The sequence below is a fragment of the Podarcis liolepis genome, assembly GCF_965112155.1.
Source record: "Podarcis liolepis genome assembly, chromosome: 13".
In the NCBI taxonomy this organism is placed as follows: domain Eukaryota; kingdom Metazoa; phylum Chordata; class Lepidosauria; order Squamata; family Lacertidae; genus Podarcis; species Podarcis liolepis.
The window spans coordinates 58,024,344-58,048,673 of NC_139573.1; the positions used below are offsets into that span (position 1 = coordinate 58,024,344).

At 43.2% G+C, this 24,330-nt stretch overlaps 1 protein-coding gene across 7 annotated transcripts in view; it reads right to left on the minus strand.

Moving 5' to 3' along the window:
- Positions 1-24,330, minus strand: part of GIT2 (GIT ArfGAP 2) — a 43,700-nt gene that overhangs the window by 15,101 nt on the left and 4,269 nt on the right. For 2 of the 7 annotated variants that reach the window (XM_083470935.1, XM_083470932.1), the window contains exons 3-14: positions 14,726-14,838; positions 13,644-13,749; positions 12,296-12,382; positions 12,072-12,202; positions 11,311-11,405; positions 9,750-9,795; positions 7,364-7,412; positions 6,476-6,548; positions 5,147-5,244; positions 2,713-2,824; positions 1,998-2,140; positions 1,227-1,376 (exon numbers count right to left, since the gene is read on the minus strand). In XM_083470935.1, the coding sequence (XP_083327061.1) occupies positions 1,227-1,376; positions 1,998-2,140; positions 2,713-2,824; positions 5,147-5,244; positions 6,476-6,548; positions 7,364-7,412; positions 9,750-9,795; positions 11,311-11,405; positions 12,072-12,202; positions 12,296-12,382; positions 13,644-13,749; positions 14,726-14,838 (1,203 nt within the window). Of the gene's footprint in view, positions 1-1,226; positions 1,377-1,997; positions 2,141-2,712; positions 2,825-5,146; positions 5,245-6,475; positions 6,549-7,363; positions 7,416-9,749; positions 9,796-11,310; positions 11,406-12,071; positions 12,203-12,295; positions 12,383-13,643; positions 13,750-14,725; positions 14,839-24,330 lie in introns of all 7 variants that reach the window. The other 5 variants (XM_083470936.1, XM_083470933.1, XM_083470934.1 and 2 more) reach the window with 3 other exon arrangements.

A 24,330-nucleotide genomic window follows, 5' to 3' on the forward strand; every position in this document is an offset into this window, starting at 1 on the left:
ATAATTTTAGCAAGGCTCACAAGTCTAGTGACATTGAACTGAGAACTGAAAGGGCTCCGTTGGTGAAGCACGAGACTCTTCATCTCAGGTTCGTGGGTTCAAGCCCCAAGTTGAGCAAAAGATTCCTGCATTGTCAGAGGCTGGACTAGATGACTCCTGTGGCCCCTTCCAACTCTACAGTTCTAGGATCCCCATTGCTCATATTTTGCAAAACAGTTTGCTCTCACACAGTAGATCACGGCCATGGTGGAAACTGTGAGCTGAGAACAGGCAGTGCTGTGGTTTGAGCACTGGACTATGATGAGGGAGACCGGGGCTTACATCCCTGATTTGCCATGAAGCTCACTGGGAGGGCTTTGGACTCCTCGGTCTCCCTCGGCTTAGCCTACCCCACAGGGCTGCAGTGAAGACAAGAGGCCCACACAGTGTATCCCATACTGAGCTTCTCAAAGAAAGAACAGGATAATTTTGTTTATCATTCTCCTTTTTCATGCTATGGAGAAGACAGCACAGAAAAATATGAAATAAAGGCAAACTCTTTCACTTTATTGACACAGCGTAGACAAAGCATTGCCCTTGACCACTCAAGAAATTCATGGATTTAAAATCTCACCACACGGGAGAATCCATAAATGGCTGTACAGACTCACCGTAAACCATTTGCAGTCATGCCATTCCTTAATGGGGCGACTGAGATCAGCGGGTGGGGGGAGGGGAAAACTATGAATTAAGGTGACCAGGGCTGTGGTCTAGGGATGCAAGTGATGAATATTTGATCTATGGGGGTCCAAGCCTGAGCCATCCCAAGAGGAATTAACAGGAACAGAAGGCTTCCATTTCCTTTTCTTTCACAGTGAACAGTGAGGGACAACTTCGTGCAGGATTGGGCACTCTGCAGCTCATGGGAGTGGGGAGCCAAGTGGCTCCCCTCCCTTTGAGCCCCGGCTGAGTACGGTTGAGCACCATCAATCAGGACGTTGATGCTAGACCATGCTTCACCAACCTGCTATCCTGCAGGACTCCAGCTCCCATCATCCCTGGCCACTGACCAGAGTGGTAAGGGATGATGGGAGTTGGAACCCAACAGCCAGTGGGAGGGTCTCAGGTAGCAGAAGGCTTTGCAGTCCTTTTTTTTTGAGTTTTCAACATTCTGCCCTTTTCATGCATGTGGGGTTTTTACTCAAGGCGCACTAAACTAAACCCTCTCTTGTTCACTCTCATGCTACCTTCTTCTGCATGATCCTCAGCTCATCGCTCAAGTTGACGTTCACCTTCATTAACTGCTGGATTTTCATCTCCGAAGCCACCAGGGCGTTTTTAACCTGCAGATATTCCTGGGTTGTGATGGGTCCATCCGACAAGTCTGAATCTAGGCTCTGCAAAACGCAACACACAATGATGTGCTGCTCATTTAGACACAGCTGTTTTCTCTCACTTTAAGGACCAAAGTCAAAAGAGACATGTTAAATAATAAACAATGAAGCCTCTGAGAATACTATGGCATGATGCAGAATTCAGTGCCACTTATATACTGCACATCAGAAACAAACATCAAACAAACAACTCCAGAGGCAATTCACAAATGAATCAATATAACTAGAAGTTTTCAACTCAGAAGTCAAAAGTGAGATAGGCTCTCAAAATTAGCATCAAAGGGTTTATGCTGGTCCAAAGGCAGGTGTCCCCAAACACCTCAAGGATTTTGAAGTACCATCTCTCTCTCTCTCTCCTTTAAAGTCAGGAGAGGCCGTAAGTCTCCTTCCAGACCTGGAAGGGGAACCAAGCAGCCTTACAAATCTCTTTTCAAATGAACCAAGAGTGCTGGGGATGGAGGCCCAGCTGCTCAAATAAGCAGGGACAAAGGCTCACTCTGCAAAGGACTGTTCACCTTTTAGCAGCAGTGATGGGCCTGAGGCGAGCGCTTTGTGAGGAGCAGCCTTTTTGCACAGCCCCTTCCAACATGCTGCCGCCCTCTAGATATCTCTGCACAGGCTCACCTTCTGCCGGGGTGCCTTGACTGAGCTTGTTTCCAGATCCACTTCTTCGTCAGAGGCAACGCTGTCGTAGTCAGGCTGGTCATTATCCTGACATTCTGTACTGTGCTGGCTGTTGACAGACTTCAGGATCAGCTCTACATTTTCTGCAAAAGCAGCAACCAAATGCCTGATGTTTAGGGCATGTGTGCAGAATGTGGCATTCCTCAAAATGACCAGCCTAGAGAATGCAGCTCCATGAACCAGAACGAAAGGGAAACAGGCAGCAGGAAGGAGTCAGCTGAAGCCTTCACCAGGATCCCTTTGTACTTCTGCCTGCACTATGATCCTAAGCACACAAGCAGAACCTGCTGAATCAGGCCAATGGCCCATCTAGTCCAGCATCCTGTTGGGTCAAGCAGATGCCTACGGAAAACCCACAAGTGGTATCTGAGCACAAGAGCCCTCCTCCCTCCTGTGGCTTCATCAACTGGTATTCAGAAGCACTGCTGCCTCTGACTGTGGCGGCAGAGCAGAGGCATTAGGGTTAGTAGCCATCAAGAGCCCTTATCTCCTCCAGGAGTTTGTCCAACCCTTTCTAAAAGCCATCCAAGCTGGAAGCCATCACTGCCTCCTGTGGAAGCGAGTCCCATAGTTTAACTATGTGCTGCATGAAGAAGGACGTCCCTTTATCTGTCCTGAAAACTCAAGTCAGCCAGTCGTCCAAACAGGGACTCACCTCTGGAACTTGGGACAGGGTTCCCTTGCTGCCTTCGCTTGGCATCCCCAAGAATGTCTATGACAAGTGTTGCAAATTCATGGGCGTTAAAGCGAGCCAGCTTTTGCCTTCCCTGAAAGACAAGAGGCAAGACAAGGCCTCAGAGGAGCTGGAGGAGTTTGCAAGGCAATAGAAGAAAGCAGCCAGAGAAGCAGGAAAAGAAAGCAGATCCTTCGCCTCCTTTACAGATTCATGCCTTCCCAGGCTTTCTGGAAAAATCCATTTCCAGCAGAAGGAAAGCTCAGAGCTCTTGGCATCTCCTTGTTCCCAAGATAATATCAGCAACAGGTTCAGTATTCAGAGCCAAGATGCACAGTTTGTTTATATATTCATACAGATATTTGTATACAGCTGTATCACAGATATGTGTGGGCATGGGCACACACACACACAACACATACATGGCTTACAGCAATAAAATCATGTAAGAAAAACCTTTAAAAGGTTAAAAACAGATATGGTGGCCTCCCAAGAGATCAGACAGCCAGTTGTGTCAGTAATTCGGGGTTAAATGAGGGTAATTAACCCTGGCCACCCCCCCCCAGGTAAGGGGGGAGCTGTGCCACCTGCAGATAGTCCGTTATCTGCGCCCCGCAACAAGATGCGGAGGCAGGGACCCTGGGTGATGTCCGAGGCACGAATTTGGCAACTCTCCAAAGTCAGTCTCGTCAGCTGGGAGTCCCTGTTTCCTAACAATTAAAAGATTTGGCAAAAAACAGGCATGTTCTAGATGGAAAGAATTAAAAGAAAAATCTGCTAAACTACACAGTCGTTGGAGGTCAAGTTTCAGACTTCAAAAAGACTCCTTTCTTGTCGTTTTGATGAATGAGGTGAGTGGCTGCCGTACTTTTGTATTTGTTACATTTACTATTTCATGATTTGGCGAACCCCACCAAGAAATAATTAATTACCCAAAGGAAACGCAGAAGTAGTAAAATAATTGGACTTATTGACTCATCGCAGTCCTTGGCAGAGAGCCCTGATCGAAATTGGCAGAGCAAGATCAGATATGATCAGAACAGCTTGGGCTAAGGAGGAAGATGGCAATGGTAAAAGCACTGATGCAGTAAGAAAAAGGATATGATCAGAAAAAACCTCCTTCAATGGTGGGAAATTGGAGATTTTTTTTATTGGAATTGCAAAAGGGGTGTACTTTACAGAGGGCACATTTGCTTGCATGGAACATTACAGTTTGATAAAAGAGTGGCGGTGAACTCTGGATGCCTGCCAGCTGTCCAAGGGCCCCAGAGAGCTGGCGTGTGTTTTTATGAGGAAACCGAAACAATCTTTGTGTGACTTACTGATTGCCAAGTACACCTCTACAGTACATTTGAAACATCAAAGACCAAAGACAGTGAGAAGTCGCTAATTAATTTCAACCTTGGATGGAAGCCCAGAGCCTATTAGAACAACAATCAGCAGAAAAAGAAGGGCCCATCAAAGTGGACTGTGCTTCAAAATATTAAAACTAAGAACAATGTGGAAAAAGCTCCCTGCGTGATTACAGAAATAATGAATGGTCAAATAAAACAAGACAGTGAGTTATACCAGCAACTGACTGAGAGAGAGAGGAGATTGTTAATATCAGGATTGGAAAACTGTGAAGTAATAGAGAAGATAGCTGAAAGATAAAGGATGGATATTTGACTTTTGAAATCCAGAACACGGGAAGTCCCATTGAAATTAATTAATTTAGATTATATAATTGGCTATATTGTTTTTTGTTTTTGAATGTGGAAAGATTTGGTTTGTTACTAATATGAATGTTTTTTAATTGGAAAATGAATAAAAATTATTTCCAAAAAACCCCAAACCAGACAACAGTTAACCATTGTGGAAGGATGTATAGTTAACTGCCTGAATAGTCCTGGCAGAACAGAACAATTTTCAGCAGGCATTTAAAAGTTGACACAGAAGGCACCTGGTGAATCTCTAGTGGCAGAAGGTTCCTCAGGCTCATTTTCTCACTGTTGTCAAATGAGCCTCACCAACTCAGGGAACAATCAACATCTGCTGCTGCAGAGGATTTCAGTGACTAAGCTGGGATACAAGGGTTCAGGCCATCCCTGAGGTTTCCTGGGCTTTGCAAATCAGTTATATGGGGCTTTGCAAATCAGTGCCAGAACCTTGAACCTGGCTCGGAAGCAGATGGGCTGCCAGTGAAGCTGCTTTAACCCTGGTGCTCCATGTTCTTGACCGGAAGCTCCCTGCTCAGCAGTTTGCCAATCGCATTCTGCACCAGCAGGAGATTCCACATACGGTGAATTCCAGCAATCCACTTCTGAATTTGTCCACAAAGGTAGAAATCTGATAGATGGAAAATCCTCTGCCTGTGTTTAGGGCTTGGGAATAAGTTTCCTCCTCAGATGACAGAGAAATGGCATGAGTAACATACCTGGTTCCTTGTTGAGGAGTACTCGGGATTGACGGGGAGAAAAGGGACCACCGTTGTCTCAGTGACCAGCGTGCTGTGGTTCTGAGTGGCAAGCCACACTATTTCAAGGGACAGAGAGAGGAAAGCCAGGGTTAGCTTTGCTTAGGTTTCTGCATAAAAGATGAGTGACTTGTTGTGGCTCTCCAGGTATTGCTGGCCTCCAGCCCCATAATCCTGGACCGTCAGCCATGCAGATTGCTGAGAGTTGAAGCCCAACAACACCTGGAGGCCCACAGTCTCTCCATGCTTGGGCATTGGCTGGGAATCAGTGGCAGACAATGGGGGCTCCCTCCCTCATAAACCTCCCACACCTGAAGTCAAAGCATTGGACACATGTCCTAGAGCCCAGTCCTTGTCCCAAATGAGGCCCTCTGGGCAAATGAGCTTTCCCCCCATACTAAGACACACAAATTTCAATAATAATAATAATATTTATTATTTATACCCCATCCATCTGGCTGGATTTCCCCAGCCACTCTGGGTGGCTTCCAACAAAACACTAAAATACAATAACCTGTTAAACATTAAAAGCTTCCCTAAACAGGGCTGCCTTCAGATGTCATTTAAAAGTTTGGTAGTCATTTTTCTCTTTGACATTTGGTGGGAGGGCATTCCACAGGGCAGGCGCCACTACCAAGAATGCCCTCTGCCTGGTTCCCTGTAACTTGGCTTCTCGTAGCGAGGGAACCACCAGAAGGCCCTCAGAGCTGGACCTCAGTGTCCGAGCAGAACGATGGAGGTGGAGACGCTCCTTCAGGTATACTGGACCAAGGGCTTTAAAGGTCAGCACCAACACATTGAATTGTGCTCGGAAACATACTGAGAGCCAGTGTAGGTCTTTCAAGACTGGTGTTATATGGTCTCGGCGGCCGCTCCCAGTCACCAGTCTAGCTGCCACATTCTGGATTAGTTGTAGTTTCCGGGTCAAACACAATTTCACTCTAAAGCAAAAACCAAGGCTTGGGTTGTGGGCTATAATCAGCCTTGTCCAGCAACTCCCCAAGCACCTGCAGGGCCCCAGACTAGGGAAGGCCCACAGCAGCTGCCAAGGCTGACACCCCAGGCCATCACATCCCTGTGACGTAGAGCTACTCAGGAGGGGAAATTGCAGTACGGGGCAAGAAGAGTAGAGAGGACTTGGCACCTTCCAGGGGCAGGAGCCCTTTGCTGCAATGCAGCGTTTTGCTGAGGAGGCTCATTCTGGCCTCACGCAGGGTCCCTGTGCTGCAGCATGGCACCCACCCACCCAGCCGCCCTCCAGCACCCAAAGGTCCCGCAACAGAAGGTCACCTGCGTCCGTCTCCCGCCTGTCCACCTCGTCATAGACATCCATGGCGAGCTCTTCAAACAAGTGATTGCTCAGCTGGAGAGGAGGGGAGGGAAAGTTAAGCACGACTCTCTATGGCAAACCCCCTCCTGGGAGTGAGCGGCAAAGGTGTGCTTTTTATTTTCCCAACATTCAGAACCTAAAGGGCCCCTGCTTGCCTGCGGGCTGGTGGATCAGCTTAAATTCCATCTATCTAGCCAGGCTTCTCACAGCAGCCACCAGATGCCCCACCAGGAACCCCTCCTCATGAAGCCCCCAGCATTTCCCAACCATTGCCACCGCCCCCAGCACTGAAACACACATTCTGCTCTTCTGGCACCAGCCCCTTCAAAGCTGGGCTTGGTGGGCTCTGGGGTGGAATGGGGAGGCCCTGCCCCACTCAAACAAGGGGAAGCCAATGGGTGTCTGGGGCAATTCTATTGACATCAAGTGCGTGGCAGGATGGTGGCTCTTTAGAGCATGCAAACGGGCAGTGGGGCAGATGAGGGACAATGTGGTACAAACTCAGTGTGGCACCATCTCCACCCAGCCAGCAAGGGCTGCCGACTTCCAGCAGTCAATCCACTGGCACCTCAGCAAGGGCCAAATGCTCCTCGAGTTGCTGCTGGCTACTCCCAGGAGTTTAACACCAGCAACGCACTCTTTAAAGTGAAGGATATAAAAATCTTAAAAAGCCCCTAAGGCTTGTTCCTTTGTCCCCGTTGCTTTCCACACTCAAGACTCCTGGTAAGCTGTACTCCCTCTGTATCCAACCCACCCTCTGCCCCCTCCCCAGTCCCACCCAGGGTCCAATCCTCCTCCCTGAAAAGCCAAAGCTGAGAGCGGGGAAGCAGAGAGAAAATGTTACTCACCGACTGAAGCTTCCTCTTGGCTGCTTTGGCCAGTTCTGACAAATCTAAACTGCTATGAAAGAAAGAAGTCATCACTGTATTTATTGACACCTGAACCTTGGAAGCACCACTAGGCAAGGAATAAACAAAGAGGGGTGAAAATTAAAGTTACGCGCCTGTCATTCCTTGACCAAGAATGCAGACACAGTTGTAGTTTAGTCCTCTTGCTTTTTACTGCATCATTTCATTTTTTATCACAGCAGCTAATGAAGAAGGAAGGGGAAATGGTTTGCCACATAAATATAAAACCTGTTTTGTTAATCACAGTAACACGTATGTTATTTAAGTGATTAACCAAATTCTAAAAGGGATCCAGAGAAAGCTTGTGTGAAGTGCTGCTTGATGCTTTTATATCATCTATCAATCATCCATCCATCTATCTATCTATCTGCTTCTCATAGCAGGCAGGCTTGTGGACAGTTTCTGCTAGAATGTCAGCCTATAGACTGATATAAACTTAATTACACACACCCTGAGAGATAACCTAAAGGTATATTCAGGGCTTTCCCCCCTAAAAAAATGTTTAGGGGTACTCTCATTTTAACTAAAGAAAATCACCATTTTATAGTTCAAATCAGGGAAAATAAATACAGTAAATGGACAAAAGTACAAAGATTCACAAAAGGTTTAGGGGTATGTGTACCCCTGCGCCCCCCTAAAGCACTGGATATATTATCAGTCACCATCTAAATGTATTGATCGCCTTCAACAGAATCATCTCAAGGTGATGTACAATAAAAAAAACAGAGGGAGGGGAGCAGGAAAAAACAATTAAACACACACACACAACCTCCCCAACCCCAAAACACCCAGATACACTTAAAACAAACCTAAAACCATACAGACTAGACATTCATGGCAAAGACCCAATTGTCCAGCTAGGAAGGTATGTTGGAACAAAAATGTCTTCAACTCTTTCCGGAGGGTCCAGATAGTGGGCAGGATGTTATTCCACAGAACAGGGGCAGCCACACTCAAAGCCCTGTCCTGAGTAATCTTTTGAGATAAATCTTTCTGAGATGAAAGGCTTATCTCAAAAGGGTGCTGTCAGGGGCTCAGGGACAGAGGCACAGGGGAGAGAGGAAATGGAGAGCGAAGGGGAAGAATCTGAGGGCAGCGTAGGGGAGTATGACAGTGACCTGAGAGATTCCATGAGCTTCTCCAGCGAATCAGAAGATTCCCAGAAGGAGGCGCCGATGGTCAGGGCAAGGGGGGTCCCAGGGGGGACACACCAGAAACAAGGGGCCAGCGGGGACTCCCAAAGCAGCAGCGGGAGATCAGGACCAGCTTCCCCACCAGAGCGTAGTGGGGGGGAAGAGTCCCATGTGTCAGGGCCAGCATCTCCTCCAGCAGGGGGAGAAGATGAGTCAGGACTGACCACGCCTCTATCAGAGGGGAGGTCGGGTCCAGCTAGCCCCCCCGAAGGGGGAAGCAGTGACAGGAGCAGTGTAACGGTCAGGAGGAAGGTTGCCGGCTGGGCGCGCGCGCCAAGTTCGAATGTACAGGCGCGTGGGACAGCAGAAAACCCGGATTGGGAACCACCAGGTCCTAAAGCCCGCCGGAGGCAGGGGGAAGACTCAGGGGACTCAGCGTCAGAAGAGTCTAGGAAGGGCGAGACCCCAGCTGACAGGCGGAACCAGAGGAGGAAGGAGCAAAGGAAGAGGTGGAGCAAGGCCAGAGTCTTAAACTGGTGTCTGGGGGGAGGAGATTCAGACGGAGCTTCGGCGGTCTAGAGTTTCAGATGTAGAGCTGCACGCTACGGCTGTGAAAGCGAAACTGAACTTCAATAAAGACTTTTGTATATAACAACGAACTGGCGTTGGTCCTTTGTGAGCTGGGACCTCGGGCAGCTCTGACAGGTGCGCTGGCCAGAACACAGACCCTCAGTTTAACAACTTCTGCAAAAATAGGTCACATAATACACAGAAATGAAACAACCAACCCACACTTATTGTCCACACTTTCTAGTGCACAGCTGAGTTATCAGTGTGTTTTGTGATAAGTACCTACTTTTCAACCCTCACATAGCAGAGTTAATTGGTAAATTAAACTACTGAACTACTTACAGCCGTCTTAATCCCCAAGGGACCGCAGCAGGAGAAAAAATATCAATTAAATTTATTAATGTTATTGCCTTATTTATCAACATCTGCCCCACCAATCAGAAAAGACTTTAGGCACCTCAATCAATTAACAGAAGACAAGGAGAGGTTGCAAGGAGAAGGAAGACAAAAAGCAAAGCTTGAGCGCACATCACTCTTGACAATCAAACGAATCTACGACTGTCATTTGATTTGGCCAACAATACTATTACCACATATTATTAGTGCTTAGTCTGCATTCTTACCTGTCTGCCATTTGAGGTATAATAAAATGTTGTCCACTTTTGTGATCTGAAAATGAAGTTTCAAAAGAGCATTAGGTGCGAGAAAGGATCATGTCATTATCTCAACCCACAGTTCACCACAAGCCACAACTTGATTCAGCTGAGCAGCCTTTTCAGTGCCTGCATAAACTGGAGAGGTCTGAGGGCTGCATTCTGGCAGGGCTAGGACAGGCAGAAGCAGATCTGGATCTCCTGCAGTAGATTGGTAAGGGTTTCTGACTCCCATCTGTTCATAGCCGCAACAGAATGACCCCTCCCACACCGAAACTAGACTGCAGAAGTGAATGAAGCTTGGGTGTCACCAGGTGTGGTGTGAAAGGAAAGTGAACTCACCTCAGTTCTGGTACTCCAAACAAATTCCTGGGATCAGAATACATATTTTATACCAGACTGCAGTTCTAGGAAAAAGTCAAGTAGTTCCTGCAAGTCTAAAGTCTCTCCTCCCTTGAGCTACAGCAGTCATGTCAGTCCATGTGGGGTTAAAAGATAATGGCGACCCAGGATGAACAGATGTGCCCCCCCCCCCATTCCTGCTGGACCACTTCTCAAACAAGTAGATGCAGGGGGATGCATGAGCCATGGACTCTACTCTGAGCTCTCTAGAAGCAAAGCAGGATAGAAATAAGACTACCTCTGCTCAGGGACTTGTAGAAGCTGCCCACTTGCTAGTGAGCCATCTTCAAGGTGTTACTAACAGTACATAAAGTGACCCCAGATCTGCCCCTCAACTGATTCCATCGACAAAACCAGCACAGTTACAGGGGCCACCTAATTATTGTTCTGCCTTAGCAAGAAATCTTTTAGTGTGGCAGCACCTACACTTTGGAACTCCCTGCCTGTTGACATCGGGCAGGCACCTCCACTGCACTCTTTTTGGCACCTGCTAAAAACATTTTGGCTTTGACAAGCCTTCTCAGATATGGAGAATGTTGACATGGGTTTTAATCCATTTTTAGCTTATCACTGACTTTTAAGTTTTTGGATGTTTTAACAGCTTTTTTGAACTGTTTTTACTGATAATTTTATTGTCTTTTTCTTTTTTACTCTTACTCTTATTCTACAAACACCCTCCAAGTGTCCCTATTTTCCAGGGGTGTCCCTGATTTAGAGAAGTTCTTCTGGTTTCTGATTTGATCCCAGAATGCCCCACATTTCCTAAGGACGTCCCTATTTTCATTGGGGAAATGGTGGTGAGTATGAAGTTATCCGACCCCGGAGCCGTCTGAAGGCAATCCTGTATAGGGAAGGGTTTTTTCTTATAATGTTTAATGTTTTATTATGTTTTTATAGATGTTGGAAGCTGCCCAGAGTGGCTGCAGCAACTCAGTCAGATGTGCTGGGATATAAAGAGTAAAATTATCATTATGGAATGGGACATCCCTATTTTCATCAGAGAAATGTTGGAGGGTATGAGACACTACTCTGAAGTTTGTTTATTTTTAGCAATCAACCGATATACAAATTTTATGGGGGGAAATGAAATAACCACAATAACATGAAATAGACCTAGTCAGACCCTTACCAGGTTTTCTGCCACAAAGATAGAATGCCAGCCTGTCCGTGAGCTCGTACTGGATTTCCGCAAGGCGTTCTGCCAGCTCATGGTGCCCTCCTTGCCTATTGGGCAAAAGGTGGGTGGGAGATTCATTCAGAAATCACTACTGTTGAGTTGAAAACATCAGTAAGAACAAAAATAAAAATCTGTTGTAGGTGACTTCTGAGGCTGCAATCCTACTCACAGAGTGAGTGAAATATACTACAGTAGTACCTCGGGTTACAGACGCTTCAGGTTACAGACTCTGCTAACCCAGAAATAGTACCTCGGGTTAAGAACTTTGCTTCAGGGTGAGAACAGAAATCGCATGATGGCAGCGCAGCAGCAGCAGGAGGCCCATTAGCTAAAGTGGTGCTTCAGGTTAAGAACAGTTTCAGGTTAAGAACGGACCTCCGGAATGAATTAAGTTCTTAACCCAAGGTACCACTGTACTGCACAGGTTTGCTATCTAAAATAAGGCACTGAAAGCCACCATGCCTTATTTTAACTGGGTGAAAGAATCCCACAGCACATAGAGCTCCTCCTTCTAACCTAGCTGCAGAGATCCTCCGTTGCCTCAGAAACAGAGGAAGGGATACGGTGAGAAAGTTTTTCATGTCACTAAACAGCAAAATTCAATAGTAAGGAGGTTTGGTCCATCTCCCACCCACTCCAAAAGGGATTTGGGAACTTGCTCTTAGTTTTTTTCCTGCCAACAATACCCCCACCCCAAGCTTGAAATGGCTCACTTTGCATAGTCAATAGGCGTCTTCCCACTGGAGTCCTGTGTGCCAGGATCAGCCCCATACACCGCCAACAACTCCGCTTGTAAAATCTGACCCGTCTTGGCAGCTACGTGCAGCGGGGTGTTCCCTTTCTCCTGCAAAGGGGAGTTAACAGGCATTTGCTGAGAAGCTGCTGCAGACCAGCCCAAAGCAATGATGGCCAAGCTCATGGAAAGGCCTTCTCTTACTGGATGGAAGAAGTTGGCCTGGGCGCCCAGAGAGAGAAGCCGCAAACAGGTCTCCAGGTTCCCCGTCCTGACACTCGAGTGGAGTTGCTGAAAGGGAGAGAGAGAGGTCAGCAGAGAATTTTCTCTTGCCTCACCGCAGCTGAGAAACCTGTGCTGACAGTCCCAGAAACTCCTTCCAGGGATTCCCAGAGGGGCTTGCTTTGGGGGACGCCGAGGCTGGCCTCTAGCCACCTGCCAACTACAACCGACAAATAAGGTGTGGAGACATGAAAAAGGTTTATCAAATGGCAGGTGGAGTGGAGCAACCTCCCCTGACCTGCAGCTCTCCAGGTGACCTGGGGCCCCCAACACCCGTCCATCCCAGCTGCAGCCCAAAACACCTGGAGGGCTCTCTGCTGGGGAAGGCTGGTGTGGAGGGAGTGACAGATGTTTCTCTGTCTCTCATAAAAACATCCACTCAGATCAGCTTCACACTTAAGATTTAACTGATGTCACTGAGCAGAATGCAAGCCTGAAGCTGTGTTTCTTAGTTTTCATTCATTGTAACCCTCTGGCCCCTACATCTTACCTTCCAAAATTTTGCAGGTTATTTTCCGAGGGACACCTCTAAGATTTCATAATGGAACTGTTGCCCACAATATATCACAGGGAAGGAAGCAAATCCTTTCTAGTTCTCCACCTGCTCAAAATCAACTTCAAAGACACCAAGTACTAAAATCCCTGGGCTGATTTGTCTGTTATTTGGCAAATTTCTCACCTTTGATGTACCCTTTTTTTTCATACAAGTTGTTTATAAAACAATTAAATGAATCATTTTTAACTACCCCCAAACTGTAAACACACAAAAGGGGCTACCCTGCCTGAAAAGTTAGTCCATTTCTGCAGAAATATTTTCTTTTTTTAAGTATTGATGGTTCCCTTTTTGGGGGTAGAAGGGATGAATTTTATAGATGAGCCCAGTGGCGGAGGGAGGAATCCTAAACCTTTTTGTGTCTAATTTGGTAGTCCTTTATCCAATCAGGAGGGGCTACTGTGCCTGTAAATTTCATCCAATTCTGTAAAAAATGAAGTTATTTTTTCAATTCCTCATTAGTAAAAAAAGGAAATATTAAGTTTCTTTTTTCTGAATCAGAATTTGGATTTTGACACAGAGTGGCCTCTGAAGCATTTAGGACTCAATCATACCTTTCCCCCCAACGTGTCAGGGTGGCAGCTAAATATTGTGGATGGAACACATCCTGATCAGCTACCTACCCATAAAGTGGGCCTCTAGTGAGTACAGAATGTTGGACTAGATGGGCCTTCCGCCTGATCCAAACTCAGAGGTCTTCATGAGAGGGAATCTTACCTTACTAAGGTCTTTGGCAGTCACACTGTCATCATCCCGACATGGTAAGCGATGAACAAAGGCCAGCATCTGATACTTTGCTCTGATGAATTCCGCTTTATTGGGGCTACAAGTGAGTCAAAAGGAAAAGGAACTACACCACAGAAGAGCATTAAAACGTCTCATGAGTGAGAGCTACTTTTGGATAGTTACAAGCTTGGTGGAACAGGGGAATGTTGTGGATGTAATGTATTTTTATTTCAGTAGGGCTTTTGACAAAGTCTTGCTCCCAATGCCTTTTTACTCAGTAGTTGCGCCTGTGATCCCTAATTAAGCACCTTTAGCTTGAAACTAAGGCCATAATCCTGTGGGTAAGATGAACACTTGCAGAGGGCCTTCTCAGTAGTAGCACCCACCTTGTGGAATGCCCTCCCATCAGATGTCAAGAAGATGAGTAACTATATAACCTTTAGAAGACATTTGAAGGCAGCCCTGAATAGGAAAGCCTTTTAATGTGTAATGTTTTATTATGTTTTTATATATGCTGGAAGCTGCCCAGAGTGGCTGGGGAAACCGGTCAGATGGGTGAGATACAACAACAACAACAACAATGCAATAATATTTAAATAATAATAATTCACTTTCTATAAAAATACTCAATGTCCCCATTGGCGAAGGATGGCGAGAAAAAATTCCATTTGATGGGGAGAGGAAGCATGCCATGCAAGAGATGCTGCCATGGCCCAGGAGCCACAGAGGTGGTCTGAATTTCACATGCTGATTTGAAACAAGCATCCCAATCGTGCTCCTCCAGCAGCAGGAGGCCATGGACTCAGCCACACTTCTGACATTTTGATCCGGTGTGCTCCTCCAACGCCCACCCCCAAATAGCTCTCTGAATAAAGAGGCTTTCTCCATTTTAGTCACATCTGCCACCAAGAGTGTTTTCCTCTGCTTGGGCAATGCGGGAGGCAGGATCAGGATTGGCTCACATCGGCTCCAGCCCTGGCCATGGTTTGCTGGAGGTTGCCGTAGGTTTGCCCCTTTGGCCTTCTAGGGAAGATAGAGGCATTGCTCCCCACCCCTGCCCCGATCCAACTTACTGAACTTTGTCCTGGGGGTTTGCTTTGCGCCTTCCGCTCATGACAGATGCAGGATCCAGCAATGAATGTTCCCAGATGGAGTTAGCCCCATTACTGTACAAGGTTTCCAACATCTGCAAAAAACAAAGCAGAATACAAAGCATGGAGTTGGTGTCTTCCTCTTGTCCAGAGCAACTTAGACGCTAGGTGACAGTTGTCCTGTTGCTGGCATGGAGCTCTGCAGATGTACAGTGGTGCCCCGCAAGACGAATGCCTCGCAAGACGGAAAACCCGCTAGACGAAAGAGTTTTCCGTTTTTGAGCTGCTTCGCAAGACGAAATTCCCTATGGGCTTGCTTCGCAAGACGAAAACGTCTTGCGAGTGTTCCGATTTTTCCCCGCTCCCCCCCTTTTTCTAAGCCGCTAAGCCGCTAATAGCCTTTTAGCCGCTAAGCTGCTAAACCTTTAATAGCCGCTAATCCGCTAAACCGCTAATAGCGCTAAGCCGATAATAGGGTTGCTTCGCAAGACGAAAAAACCGCTAGACAAAGAGACTCGCGGAACGGATTATTTTCGTCTTGCAAGGCACCACTGTACTCTGCAAACGTTCTATAATGCACCAGCATTTATTACAGAAACAGCCCTTCTCTCTCTCTTTTTTTTATATGATATTTATTAAAGTTTCAAAAAAAAGATTACATAAATAAAAAGAGAAAAAGAGAAAATAAAGAAATAAAAAAATACAAAATACAGAAAAAAGATAATAAACATTAAAAAAAAAAAACACATCAATCTTTCTGTACCTTACATTTCATTTCCTTACTTCCCTGACCTCCTCACACCTCCCTTTTTTGTATTCCAGTTCTATTAATTAATTCAGCAATTCCTTTTTTTAAATAATTTTTTATTGAAGGTTTCAAAAGTTTTTTTTTATCACAACAAAAAGAAAACAAAACTATACAATAAACAAAACAAACATAAAAACATAAAAACACATATAATTTCGACCCTTAATTTCTTGTATCTTACTTTCTCGACTTCCTCATACCTCCCCTTTCTGTATTCCAATTTCTAATTAATTGTTCAGCAAATCCTTACTTATTTTTGATTTAATTTCAATCTTACTATTTCTCTTTAACATATCCATTACCGCTTATAACCATATATTTTCAAATCCAGCGTCATTTTAACATTCATTGATTTTGCAATATTTCTTTAAATAGTCCTTAAATTTTTTCCAATCTTCTTCCGCTGTTTCTCTTCCCTGGTTTCGGATTCTGCTCGTCATCTCTGCCAAGCCCATATAGTCTATCACCTTCATCTGCCATTCTTCCAAGGTGGGTAATTCTTGTGTCTTCCAGTACTTTGCGATGAGTATTCTTGCCGCTGTTGTCGCATACATAAAAAATGTTCTGTCCTTCTTTAACACCCCTTGGCCAACAATACCCAAGAGAAAGGCCTCTGGTTTCTTCAGGAAGCTATATTTAAATACCTTTTTCAATTCATTATAGATCATTTCCCAGAACGCCTTAATCTTTGGGCACGTCCACCAAAGGTGAAAGAATGTACCTTCATTTTCTTTGCATTTCCAACATTTGTTATCAGGCAGGTGATAAATTTTTGCAAGCTTGACTGGGGTCATGTACCACCTATAAATCATTTTCATAATATTTTCTCTTAAGGCATTACATGCCGTAAATTTCACAACCTTTCCCAGTCAGCAAACATAATTTTATGACCAATATCCTGAGCCCACTTAATCATTGCTGATTTAACCGTTTCATCTTGTGTGTTCCATTTCAACAGCAAGTTATACATTTTTGACATATTTTTGGTACTGGATTCTAACAGTTCAGTTTCCAACTTTGATTTTTCCACCTGGAAGCCAATTTTCCTGTCCATCTTAAAAACCTCCATTATTTGATAATAATGAAGCCAATCTCTCACTTTTCCTTTTAATTTCTCAAAACTTTGCATTTTCAGTTTGTCCCCTTTTTGTTCTAAAATTTCCCAATATCTCGGCCATTTAGACTCCATATTAAGTTTTTTAACAGCTTTTGCCTCCATTGGCGACAACCACCTTGGAGTTTTGTTTTCCAACAAATCTTTATATCTAATCCAGACATTATATAGAGCTTTCCTGACAATATGATTTTTAAAACCTTTATGAGCTTTAACCTTGTCATACCACAAATATGCATGCCACCCAAAAGTATTGTTGAAACCTTCCAAATCCAAAATGTCTGTGTTCTCAAGAAGTAGCCATTCTTTCAACCAGCAGAAAGCTGCTGATTCATAGTAAAGTTTGAAGTTTGGCAGGGCAAATCCCCCCCCCCTTTCCTTTGCGTCAGTTAAAATCTTAAATTTTATTCTGGGCTTCTTGCCCTGCCAGACAAATTTAGAAATGTCTTTTTGCCACTTCTTGAAACAGTCCATCTTGTCCACAATTTGCAATGTTTGAAACAAAAACAACATTCTAGGCAGTACATTCATCTTTATGACCGCTATTCGGCCAAACAAGGAAAGCTTCAAGTTTGACCAAATTTCTAAATCTTTTTTCACTTCTGTCCAAGATTTCTCATAATTGTCCTTAAATAAGTTCACATTTTTAGCTGTCATATTTATCCCCAAATACTTCACTTTTTTAACCACCGTTAATCCTGTCACATTCTGAAACCTCTCTTTTTCAAATGGTGTCAAATTTTTCTCTAATACCTTAGTTTTTGATTTATTGAATTTAAATCCTGCCACTTGACCAAACTCTTGAATTAATTCCAACACCCTTTTTGTACTAGATTCAGGCTCTTGTAATGTAAGTACCAAGTCATCTGCAAATGCTCTCAATCTGTACTGTTTAGCTCCGACCTGCACCCCTTTAACCAACTGGTCCCTTCTGATCATGTTAAGCAAAACCTCCAGGACTGATATAAAAAGTAGTGGGGAAATAGGGCATCCCTGACGTGTCCCTTTTTCAATCTTAAATTCTTCCGTAACCGCATTATTTACAATCAGTTTTCCTTTTTGTTCAGAATATATTGCACCTATACCATTTTCAAACCCTTGGCCTACCCCCATCCCCTGGAGATTCTTCATCATAAAGCTCCAAGAAATGTTGTCAAAGGCTTTCTCAGCGTCCACAAATATCAAAACTGCTTTAGTGTTTATATTCACTTCCAACTTTTCCAAAATGTCAATTGTGTTCCTTACATTATCTGACAAATGCCTTCTAGGGAGAAAGCCCGCTTGGTCTCTGTGAATCTCCTCCATCAAAACTATTTTCAGTCTTTTTGCTAAAATGTCCGCAAAAATTTTATAATCCACATTTAATAGCGAGATAGGGCAGTAGTTTTTAAGTTGAGTCTTTTCAGTCTCTGTCTTCGGTATAAGTGTAATATAAGCCTCTTTCCACGTATCTGGTGCCCTTTTCCCCTCCATAATTTCATTACAAACTTCCTTCAAAGGTTGTAGTAACCACTCCTTCAAAACTTTATAATACCTGGAAGTCAGTCCATCCGGTCCTGGAGATTTGCCCAATGCCATACTTTGAATAGCACCTTCTATTTCTTGTTCTGTTATTTCCTGGTTCAAAATTCTTTTACTTTCCTGTGAAATCTTTTTCAGTCCATTTTTTCCAAGAAATTGTTCTATGTCCATATCTTTCTGCGGCCCTTGTGAGTAAAGTTGTCTGAAGTATCTCTGGAAGCAATCCCTAATCTCAGTTGGATTATTGATGTTCTTTCCATCAACGTCTAAATTTGTAACCGTATTCAATTTTTGTCTCTTCTTTATTTGCCAAGCCAACAATTTGCCACATTTATCTGCTGATTCAAAAGTCTTTTGTCTCATTTGTTTAATTTTCCATTCTATTTCTTGATTCATCAATTCCATATATTGTGTTTGATATAGCTTAATTTCTCTCAGAATCTCCTGCGATTTTGGTTTCGATCTTAATTTCTTTTCCCCATCTTTTATCTTCTCCAGGATTTTCTCTTTCTTTTCATTTTGGCTTCTCTTCTTTATTGCATTTTGTTGTATCAAGAATCCTCTCATCACCGCTTTACTTGCGTCCCAGATTACTCTTTTTTCTACCTTGGTCTTCATATTGATTTCAAAATAGTCTTTCAAAGATTTTCGGGCCTTTTTACAACTTCCTCATCTCCAAATAAGGTGTCATTCATCCTCCATCTGAAGGTGCCAGCTGTTGTTTGCTTCATCACAATCTTTACAGCATTGTGGTCGGAGCAAGTTTTTGGGCAGATATCAACTTTTTTTTATCTTTAACGCCATTCCTCTAGTAACCCAAATTTGGTCAATCCTAGTCCATGTCATTTTGGCTTCAGAAAAGTAAGTTCCCTCTCCTTCAAGGGGATGTTTTACTCTCCAAATATCAACCAAGTCCATATTGTCAGTCATTTCAAAGAAAGTTTTTGGTAGTCTTCCGTCTTTTGTAACTGCCTGTCTTTGTGCTTTATCCATATTTGTCGATACTACTCCATTCATGTCCCCCATCATAATTAAATTATAGTCCATATAGTCCATCAATGTCTCAAAGGAGACATTTCCCTCTTTGTTTTTATCTTAATCCTTTAACTTAATAAATTATAACTTTGAATTTTCATCTGTTAACAATCCATTTTTACATACACCTTAATAACATTGCTGCTAAAACCACTTAACTTCATTCAGACATCATTCTAACATTCATTAATTTTGCAATATTTCTGTAAATAGTCTTTAAATTTCTTCCAATCTTCTTCCACTGACTCTTCTCCCTGGTCTCGGATTCTGCCAGTCATTTCCGCCAATTCCATATAGTCCATCACCTTCATCTGCCATTCTTCCAGAGTGGGTAAATCTTGTGTCTTCCAATACTTTGCAATAAGTATTCTTGCTGCTTTTGTAGCATACATAAAAAAGTTCTGTCCTTCTTTGGCACCAATTGGCCGACGATGCCCAGAAGAAAGGCCTCTGGTTTCTTCAGGAAGGTATATTTATATACCCTTTTCATTTCATTATAGATCATCTCCCAGAAAGCCTTAATCCTTGGGCATGTCCACCAAAGGTGAAAGAAAGTACCTTCAGTTTCTTTACATTTCCAACATTTATTATCAGGCAAATGATAGATTTTTGCAAGCTTGACTGGTGTCATGTACCATCTGTATATCATTTTCATAATATTCTCTCTTAAGGCATTACATGCCGTAAATTTCATACCTGTGGTCCATAACTGTTCCCAGTCAGCCATCATTATATTATGTCCAACATCTTGTGCCCATTTAATCATAACAGATTTCACCGTTTCATCCTGAGTATTCCATTTCAACAGCAAGTTATACATCTTTGACAAAATCTTAGTTTTGGGTTCTAACAGTTCTGTTTCTAATTTAGATTTTTCTACCTGGAAGCCAATTTTCTTGTCCAAATTGTATGCCTCCATTATCTGATAATAATGAAGCCAGTCTCACACTTTATTTTTTAGTTTCTCAAAACTCTGCAGTTTCAGTCTATCTCCCTCTTGTTCCAGAATTTCCCAATATTTCGGCCATTTGGCCTCCATATTGAGCTTTTTCTGAGCTTTCGCTTCCATCGGTGACAGCCACCTTGGGGTTTTGTTTTCCAATAAATCCTTATATCTTATCCAGACATTAAACAATGCTTTCCTGACAATATGATTTTTAAATGCTTTGTGTGCTTTGACCTTATCATACCACAAATATGCATGCCATCCAAATACATTATTAAAACCTTCTAAATCCAAAATGTCTGTGTTTTCAAGAAGCAGCCATTCTTTCAGCCAGCAAAAAGCTGCTGATTCATAGTAAAGTTTAAGGTCTGGCAGGGCAAATCCACCTCTTTCCTTTGTGTCCGTTAGTATTTTAAATTTTATTCTAGGCTTCTCACCCTGCCAGACAAATCTAGAGATATCTCTATGCCACTTCTTGAAGCAATCCATTTTGTCCAAAATTTGCAATGTTTGAAACAGAAACAACATTCTAGGCAATACATTCATTTTTATCGCAGCAATACGGCCTAGCAATGAAAGCTTCAAATTTGACCAAATTTCTAAATCTTTTTTCACTTCAGCCCAGCATTTTTCATAATCGTCTTTAAATAAGTTCCCATTTTTAGCTGTCATGTTAATCCCCAGGTATTTCACTTTCTTAACCACTGTTAAACCTGTCTCATTCTGAAACCTCTCTCTCTCAGTCACTGTTAAGTTTTTCTCTAAGACCTTTGTTTTTAACTTATTCAGTTTAAATCATGCAACCTGACCAAATTCTTGAATCAGTTCCAAAACCCTTTTGGTACTAGACTCTGGCTCCTGTAATGTCAATACTAAGTCATCTGCAAATGCTCTCAATTTGTACTGTTTAGCTCCGACTTGTACACCTTTAACCAATTGGTCCCTTCTAATCATATTCAGCAGAACCTCCAGGACCGATATAAAAAGCAATGGGGAAATTGGGCAACCTTGTCTTGTCCCTTTTTCTATCTTAAATTCTTCCGTCACCACGTTATTTACAATTAATTTAGCCTTTTGTTCTGAATAAATTGCACTTATACCGTTTTCAAAGCCTTGGCCTACCCCCATCCCCTGTAGGTTCTTCTTCATAAAACTCCAAGAAATGTTGTCAAAAGCTTTCTCCACATCCACAGATATCAAAACTGCCTTAGTATTTATGTTCACTTGTAATTTTTCCAAAATATTGATTATGTTTCTCACATTATCAGACAAATGTCTACCCGGGAGAAAGCCTGCTTGGTCTTTATGAATCTCTTCCATTAACACTTTTTTTAGTCTTTTAGCCAAAATGTCTGCAAAAATTTTATAACAGAAACAGCCCTTCTCAACGCTATGCTCAAAGTTTTGTTGACCTTTAGAAGAAAGTTAAGGGTTAGAGTATTGGGTTTAATGCGCAAAAAAACATCCACTTCAGCATTTCAAAAGGCCCCAGACCAGTTTTGAAGTCTGCTGCATAGTCAATCTCTGGACACATTCAGCAATGTGCATTGAACCACAATATTCTGTCTTTTTGCCATTTGTGTCTCATTTCATTACTTCTTCAAAAATTTATTTTATTTATTAAAATTTATATAATGCTTGATTGTTAAAAAAAACTAAACCCAGAGCTGTTTTAACACACAACACCAGAATCCATCAAACCATAAATGAAATAACCGATAAGCTCAAGACGTTTCCTAGAGGTTTTTTTTAAATGATATTTATTGAAAAAAGATTTTTTTAAAAAATTACAGAGAAATAAAAAGACAAAATTACAAAGAAAAAAGACAAAAACAGAAAAATAAAAAAATAAAACCATCATTTTCAAATTCTCCAATTTCGTTACCTTCTTTCCATGACCTCCTCCTCCTCCCATCTCTTGTATCTTGATTAATAATTGTCACAGCAAATCCTTTCCATAATTCATAGTATTCTGTCTTTGCATTACCTTACTCTATTTTCATCTTATCTTATAAAAAACCTTAAAACTTAAGACTTAAATCTTATTTTTACCAGCTTCTAATAACCATAACCTTTTTACCTAATTCTTTAAACATTTTTACAAGAGCCAAGTAATTTCATTTCAACATTTTTCCAAAGTTCATAAAACATTTCTGATAATAAAAAGAAAAAAGAGAATAAAAACAATCCAATCTTCTTCCAGCGTCCCCTCTCCCCGGTCCCGGGATTGTCAGTCCTTTTTATCCCATTAGTCTGGCCCATTAACCTGGTGATCTTATATCAGAGGCCTTCAAATCTCTTCCATGTCCCTTCTGCAGCTCTTCTTCATATTTTCCTTTCACTCGTGGGAACTCCAGCTTGGTAGTGTTTTTTACCCATTTCAACAAATCAGCCCCTTTCTCATAGTCCAGACTAGACTCCATGTGGTATTTTAAAACATGTTTCAAATTCCCTCCAAAGTTGGGAGTCCCAACAGCTCCAAACCTCTGACGGCCCATTGCCAGACTCGGAAAGTCCAAACATCCCAGCTTAGGGGGGTCAGTCCAACCCCCCATTTCCAAATCAATCCAAACTTTGTCTTTCCAAATCTGTTTTTTTCCAAGTTCATTTGTCAAATCCTGGAGTTTTTTTCCTTCTTTGCCTGCTAAACTATTTTCAGTAAAGGAACCTATGTCTAATTAGCTACTGTTTTATGTGGCTCCAAAACACTTGGCAGGATGCTTTTTAAAGAAACAACCACAAGCCTTCTGATTTTATATTGCCAGCTGTGGAAGGGGGAAAACAGCCTTTCTTGCAGGCATCCCCCCCACTCCCCCCATACAACTGCAGTTACATTATAAAGCATTAAAAAGCACCAAAAGCAAAAGGTTAGGGAATGTTGACAAACATAGAATCATAGAGTTGGAAGAGACCACAAGGGCCATCGAGTCCAACCCCCTGCCAAGCAGGAAACACCATCAGAGCACTCCTGACATATGGTTGTCAAGCCTCTGCTTAAAGACCTCCAAAGTAGGAGACTCCACCACACTCCTTGGCAGCAAATTCCACTGTCAAACAGCTCTTACTGTCAGGAAGTTCTTCCTAATGTTTAGGTGGAATCTTCTTTCTTGTAGTTTGGATCCATTGCTCCGTGTCCGCTTCTCTGGAGCAGCAGAAAACAACCTTTCTCCCTCCTCTATGTGACATCCTTTTATATATTTGAACATGGCTATCATATCACCCCTTAACCTCCTCTTCTCCAGGCTAAACATGCCCAGCTCCCTTAGCCGTTCCTCATAAGGCATCGTTTCCAGGCCTTTGACCATTTTGGTTGCCCTCCTCTGGACACGTTCCAGTTTGTCAGTGTCCTTCTTGAACTGTGGTGCCCAGAACTGGACACAGTACTCCAGGTGAGGTCTGACCAGAGCAGAATACAGTGGCACTATTACTTCCCTTGATCTAGATGCTATACTCCTATTGATGCAGCCCAGAATTGCATTGGCTTTTTTAGCTGCCGCGTCACACTGTTGGCTCATGTCAAGTTCGTGGTCAACCAAGACTCCTAGATCCTTTTCACATGCACTGCTGTCAAGCCAGGTGTCACCCATCTTGTATTTGTGCCTCTCATTTTTTTTGCCCAAGTGCAATACTTTACATTTCTCCCTGTTAAAATTCATCTTGTTTGTTTTTGCCCAGTTCTCTAATCTGTCAAGGTCGTTTTGAAGTGTGATCCTGTCCTCTGGGGTGTTAGCCACCCCTCCCAGTTTGGTGTCATCTGCAAATTTGATCAGGATGCCCTTGAGTCCATCATCCAAGTCGTTGATAAAGATGTTGAATAAGACCGGGCCCAAGACAGAACCCTGTGGCACCCCACTAGTCACTCTTCTCCAGGATGAAGAGGAACCATTGATGAGCACCCTTTGGGTTCGGGCAGTCAGCCAGTTACAAATCCACTGAGTGGTAGCATAGTCAAGACCGCATTTTACCAGCTTCTTTACAAGAATATCATGGGGCACCTTGTCAAATGCCTTGCTGAAATCAAGGTAGGCTATATCCACTGCGTTCCCTTCATCTACCAGGCTTGTAATTCTGTCAAAAAACGAGATCAGGTTAGTCTGACATGACTTATTTTTCAGAAATCCATGCTGACTATTGGTGATCACAGCATTCCTTTCTAGGTGCTC